Below are 6,877 nucleotides of genomic sequence, written 5' to 3' on the forward strand. Positions count from 1 at the left end.
ATTAAGCTTCTGAAATCAGGGGATATGATGATGATGCTCAACCAACTTCTGAATTGTCTCCGCCTCTTTTAAATAAGAGTCTAGGTAGGATAAATGAGATAACTTACTCTTGAATAGCTTGAACTTACTTTGACTCACACTTAAACCAGTCCATTTAACTCAAAAACCTGTCTATTCTCTCATTATAGCACCTTGCTTTACTCCTCTCTAAAATTACAAACTCAAAATCATGACATCAACCCATATTTTGCAGATTATCCCCCAAAAATTTTAGGAACACTGGTAAATCATTCGACATTTTATCGTATTGCTAGACTATAGCAAGCATCAAAGCCAAAACTTATATGTTTCTATCCACAAACTTTTTGTCGATAAAATCGTACATATTAAGTTTTTCTCCGAAAATTTCAACTTCAATTTTTTATTCACTTTTGATTTTAATTTCCGAACATTCTGAATTTTACCACAGTTAAATGGTTCATAAGTACAAATTTTGTAAATAAAACATATTTTTTTTCAATTTATTTTCTTGAAATAGTTAGGCAGTACTTAATTTAGCTATTGAACACCCCCTTAATTCAACATGGACTTAGATTCTGAGGTTAGTTGGCAAAAACTGATGGAAATAAAATCAGAGCAATTAAAGGATGATGAGCTACGTGCATGTAGATGTTTTTGGGGCTTGGACAGCTACCACATTGACTTCATAACTATTTTAAGCAGTCGTGTGATGTAATACAATTTGACTTATTACTTGGAAATGCATGCATATCTTTCTTTTTATGACAATTTTACCCTTCCAGAAATATGTCTATTTGAAACAGATAAGTTGTAGTTATCAGACGTAGAACGAATCGCATCAAATGATTATATTCATATTAAATTAATTAAATTGCCTATAATCTTTTTCATGATTAATGCTGACCAAAAAATTCACTTTAATATTGAGTAAAAGCACGATTCAAGAATCGAAGCAGAACTCTCAATCTTTGAGGAATTCAATTAACATGAAAAAAGTTATTTTCGATTTAATATAATTTACATATAAATTATAAAATTATCAAAAAAGAAAGTGAACGACCTTCATTTAAAACCCCTACAGACTCGTCCCATGGGGAACAACTCAACGTTTGGGCTCAAGATTTCTTACAGAAAGTCTTGTGTTTAAATCTGAATGCGTGCGCGAGTCAATTTGCTGTGTATGTGAATTAAAAAAGAAATAGATTACAGCCTTCATTGTATCAGACAAAGTGAATGATGTTCTATCATATTTTGATATTTCGATGGTATTAAACTTGCGAATGTATAGTATGCATTATCTTATTTATGAATTATAGTTTAATTAATTATATATTTCAAGTATAAAATAGGGTTTAATACAATTTACCTTTAAGTGATATTGCAAATGAGCAAATCATTCCCAAATGAAAAAAAAAAATAGTAATTTCCCCTCTACTTTTTAAAATGAAGCAATTCACCTTCATATCTAAGGAGATAAATTGATTTTTTTTGAAAAACACAAAAAATACATAATTGCTGCATTTTTAAAAGCACGTAAACGCAAATTACTATTTTTTTTTTGTAAAAAAATAATTTACTCATTTTACAATATTATAAAAGAATTGTTTGTATTTTTCCTTTGAAAAAAAAAAAGGTAGACGTCAATCATACATATTTGACGTTATACACGAGAATATGATAAAAACATGATCACCGTTCCAAATAGTACTGCTCATGGTGATGTCTACCCAAGTCAGAATATACAAGAAAACCCCTCCCACCTCTCCATCACCACACAAATCCAAACTTAAAATACTCCCAAACACATATTAATGAATATTGTTACTTTGCAAATTACTTATAAACAAGAACAAACAACAAAGTAGAACCAAGCAAACTAATATTAAAAAATTCATGTATGAAACAAAACCAATGTCAAACTACCAACATGTATATTAGTTTTGGACTCTTCTACATACAAGATAAGTATTTTTTCTTGCACCCCACCACACCCCTTTGGGCTGATAGATTTGAACAATGATCACATCATTTCTTCTCCTCCAATTCATCATCATCTTCTTGATTGATGTTAAGGCACAAAATCCTTCGGAAAGCACAGAAGTGATGCCTCCACAGGATGATTCAATCAGCAACAATTTCCAGCCTAGTTTAGCTGTTGTGATTGGCATGTTATCAATCATGTTTGCTCTCACCTTCATCCTACTTCTCTATGCCAAATTCTGCCACCGGGCGTCGTCGTCCGGCTACAATACTACCAGCCACCAAATTCAAGACGGGCTGCTCCGGTCCCGGTCCGCTGCCTCTGGGCTCGATAAGACGGTGGTTGAGTCCCTCCCCTTCTTCCGGTTCTCGTCTCTCAAAGGGTCAAGGGACGGCCTGGAATGCTCCGTCTGTCTTGCCAAGTATGAAGACGTTGAGATTCTGAGGCTGCTGCCCAAGTGCAGGCACGCTTTCCACATTGGTTGCATTGACCAGTGGCTAGAGAAGCACTCGACGTGCCCGCTCTGCAGACGGAAGCTGAGCGCGGACGATCTGACGTGCTCGACGAGCTTGAGGTTTCTATGGAGCCAAGCGGAGGCAAGAGAGGAATCGAATCTAGAGCTGTACGTTCAACGAGAGGAGAGTCGTTACGGGTCCTCCAGATTCAGCATTGGCAGTAGCTTTAGGAAAGCTGACAGGGGGTCGAACAAAGAGGAGGAATTGCCTATACAACAAGGCATGGATTCCGACGATGAGAATCACAAGCAGCCGCCTCTCCACCGATTCAACCACAAGATCAACGTCATGTCCGACGTCGTCCTCAAGCATCGCTGGAGCAACGTCAGCTCCTCCGACCTCATGTTTCTCAACTCAGAGATGCTCAACGACGTTTCCAGCGCAAGATTCTCGTGTCTGGATGAGGAAATAAGAGAGGATGATGGGATCATGAATGTCAAACAGGAGATGGGGAGAAAAAGGGAGTTGGAGAGCAAGGTGAGGGAAATCAGGCAAGCCGATCAGGCCCACAATTCCTTCCCATTCCCCACAAGCTCGGATTCCAAACAGTTGCCAAATCCAGGGTTTGGATCGAAAGCCCTGAATCCCAGTGAGAAGAGATCCATGTCTGAGATAATAGTTCATCCAAGATTCAGCACGGAGTTGGTGAGGAGTGAAGCTTCATGTGTAGATGTGAGGGAGGAGAGAAAGAGAAGGCTATGGCTGCCGATTGCAAGGAAAACAGTACAGTGGTTTGCGAATAGAGAAGGAAGAGCTCCACAATCTCAAGAATCAAATCTGCAGAATCTAAATGTATAGTACTTCACCTGAAATTAGTTGAGATTCTTTAGCTTCAGATCCAGAATGTTGAATTACAAACACTCTCTTTTTCTTTTATTACATAGAAATTCAATTGCAAATCAAATTTGATCGCGTTGTTAATTACAATTCAAGAAAAGTGACAAATTACGATTGTTTCGTTCAGATCTGGTCTGGATAAAAAATTCTACGTTAAGCAATGATTTTTAGTGATTCTGATGTAAGAGATGATACAAGAATACTTTGGTAGTTTTTGTACATGGAAAACTCTCAATTAAGTCTTGATTTTGATAAATAAATCCAATGAAATTCAAAGTCTTTTGCCTCTTCTAATTAGTAGTTTTTTCAAAAAAAAAAAAAAAGTTTGGGTTTTTGAATAACAGAATTAAGGAGCGTTGGTTTTCATTCTTTTAATAGTTCATATTGAAGTGATATGGTAAATAATAATTTTAATTTCTCAGTTAAGATGAAATAAAATAAGTAAGTTAGTGGCAATAATTTTTTGGTATTATAAGCAGAAGCAGGGAGCATTTTTCAGGACTTTCTAAAGTGGGAAACTGGAGCATATGGTTCAGACTTGAAGAATCTCTTTCAGCTCACAAAAGCTAGTCAGAACTCTCTGTCAATGCTTCAACTACTTGAGTAATCTACATACCCCACCAGTATATAGGTGTATAGGTTTGATGCAATAGACATCCTAATAAAAATGAAGTATAATTATACTTTTTTTCCTCTTCATATCTAGTGTAAATATATTTATCAGTTCTGAGGTTTGGTTTCATCTAATAAATAAAATGTTTCATAGTTAAAATTTATAAAATTTCTTGATATAAACAAAAAAATTTGAAAAAATATCTATATTTACCCCCAATCTATAAACGAAATTGGAATTGAGAGAATTTAAAAAGTACAGGGGGTAAAATGAGATTTTTTTTCGCAGGGGGTGTTTTACCACTTTGAAAAAACGTCGGAGGGCGGGATGACATTTTCTAAAACTACTTTTTATATATTTATTTAGTTTAGGAACGATGAAATGATCCAACACGGGACCCTATTTTTATAAAAGATAAATTATGGATTCGGGCCTCAAGAAAGAAATTGATGAACTAACTTTAATCGTCTTTTGAAATAAACAAATTTAAAAAAAAAAAATTCTCTAACAAGGGAGGTAATTATAAGCTCAGCTTCTTAATTATCCAAAATTTCAAGATAATTTGTTGTTATTCTTTTATTAAAAACAAATATATCTATTAATTTTTTACAGGAGAATAAAATAAAAACAACCCCTATGTACATACACTTAAAATTATTGAATTGGTTCAATTAATACATAAGGCGTAACTTCAGCAATTAAATAGGATAAGATGGAAGCAACGTATTTCTAATATTGCAAATGAACAAATTATTTCTTAATAATATAATAATAATAAATAATTTACCTTCCTATATTTTTTTTAAAATGAAACAATTTACCTTCTCAGATTGGAAGATAAATACTGTCATTCTAAAAAGCATAGGATAGTAATTAAATTGTCATTTTTTACAGAAGATAATTTGTTTATTTGCAATATCACAAAATTTAAATTACACTAAATCCCAATTAAAAATTCAAATTTTGGTTTTTGGACGTGGTACACAACTGCAGCATGTTTAAATAATTAATGTTTTCCATGTACGTACCCCACCTAAGCATGAATGCTTTCAATTGTTAAAAAACAAAAAAGAAAAAGAGAAAAAAAATAATTATTAATCCTATTTAATTAGCTGTCCTATATAGAACTTAGTATTTAATTTCCGAATCAAGATAACGTGATAATGTGAAACTCCAAACTACTCCATTATTATTTAAATATTAATTCCGTTGTGAGACATTTTACTCAAACAAGCCGTCACCACCATTCAATATTAATTTGTCATCAACCCCTTTTCATACATATACATATATATATATATATATAATAGTCAATAATTGTGGATTTCATAACATGATTTTTTCTGCAAATTAAGTGTAAACAATTAAGGAGGCAAAGCAATGACGTATAAGCTGAAGCTCATGATTTATTCTAATTAATATTCTAAGTGTGAATAATTAATAAGGAGGCAATATATATTGTAAATTGTAAGGAATTCTTCCATGTTTTGAGCATACTATTGAGGGACAATTCTTGGGAATTGGCATTCACATCTATTCTAGTTATCAAGTTCATTCGATTGGTTTTGAATAATTCGAGTCGAGCATAATAGATTATTACTCAAATTTATTTGAATTGTTTTTAAATTTAAAAATTGTGTTTGATTTTAGTTTGATTATTGATTCGATTTGGTTCAAACGAGTTTTAGTTAAACAGTTATAGACTAATTACATTTAGACTTCATTTGAATATACAATATTATAATTTTTTTTAAAAAAAGAACTTTTGATATTACATTTGTGCCCCTTTCAGAATTTTACATTTACAACTGTACCCCTTCCGTTAGAATTTGGAGGGAAAATGCTAATGTTAATCAAGTATTGCATAAACTTTCAATTTACCCATCATTCAACATTTTGTATAATTTATTGATAAAGATATCCTAATAATCTATTTAGACTTCTAAGCGGTTGAATATTATTATACATCAAGTAAAACTGGTACATGTAATAAATATTATTCACGGAGTATTGTTATTGACTAAAAAGCAGTTCATTGATGAATTAAAAAAAAAAAAAACTAGTTATTTATCAATAATTTATACGAAATGTTGAATGAAGGGTAAAAATAGAAGGTTAGCATTTTCTATTCAAACCCTAACAAAATCAGTAAAGTTCTAAATGGAGAATTCTCAGAGACGGTGCAAGTGTAATTTTAATTTTTTTTTCAAAAAAAAGTATAATTTCATATATATAAGGGATTTAAATGTAATTACCCATTTTTTATTTGAACACAACTTGTCAGTTGATAGATGTCGGATTACTCTAGCCTGAAAGTCCCGCTTTGGTTGGAAACCATGAATAAGATGGTAATGGTCCAGACATACTCTATTTGAGACAAGTTTTTCAAATTATAATTGGGTCTCGAGGCAAGTCTGAATCCTGATGATTTGAATAGGGACCACTGGACTCAATCGATTCTGACATTAAAGTAATCTTGGATACGTGGAATGTGGAGTTTGATCTAATGTTAAATTTATGCTCAACGACTCAAAGATGTGAGTTCGGAGGTAGGCTCCCCAACATTTTGCTAGGATAAAAATATAATTTTATAACATCCTATAGGCATCTTGTCTTACTATTAGTAGTTGATGGATGACTTTTTATTGTAATTCACCAAAATTATTGTAAAGAAAAATTATTCTGAGAAACAACGAACATAGAAAATTCTTCGAACTGCAAAAAAATTGTATTTTGTAGGGTTAATCACACTTAGACTTCCTCTCACAATGTGAAATTACGTTTCCCCAAAAGAAGTTTCAAATTTATACTTACATGCCCTCCGAACACTTTTTACACCTGATCCTGCCCTTTCGTTAGGGTTTGAACGAACAATCTTGACGTTAGGAAAAAGAAATTACATAAATTTTC

General features: G+C 32.7%; 1 protein-coding gene across 1 annotated transcript; it reads left to right on the plus strand.

Annotated features, from left to right (window-relative positions):
- Positions 1-1,862: 1,862 nt before the first annotated feature.
- On the plus strand, positions 1,863-3,480 carry LOC105173540 (RING/U-box superfamily protein). The gene has a single exon (XM_020697656.2). The coding sequence runs from the start codon at positions 2,038-2,040 to the stop codon at positions 3,313-3,315; it is 1,278 nt and encodes a 425-aa protein (XP_020553315.1). The 5' UTR covers positions 1,863-2,037; the 3' UTR covers positions 3,316-3,480.
- Positions 3,481-6,877: the final 3,397 nt, after the last annotated feature.

The sequence above is a fragment of the Sesamum indicum genome, linkage group LG11 (assembly GCF_026168435.1).
Source record: "Sesamum indicum cultivar Baizhima isolate 11 linkage group LG11, ASM2616843v1, whole genome shotgun sequence".
NCBI classification, from domain to species: Eukaryota; Viridiplantae; Streptophyta; class Magnoliopsida; order Lamiales; family Pedaliaceae; genus Sesamum; species Sesamum indicum.

What these genes read in the sequence shown, in the direction of transcription:
- LOC105173540 (XM_020697656.2), top strand. Translation starts at nt 2,038, where the DNA reads ATGATCACATCATTTCTTCTCCTCCAATTCATCATCATCTTCTTGATT.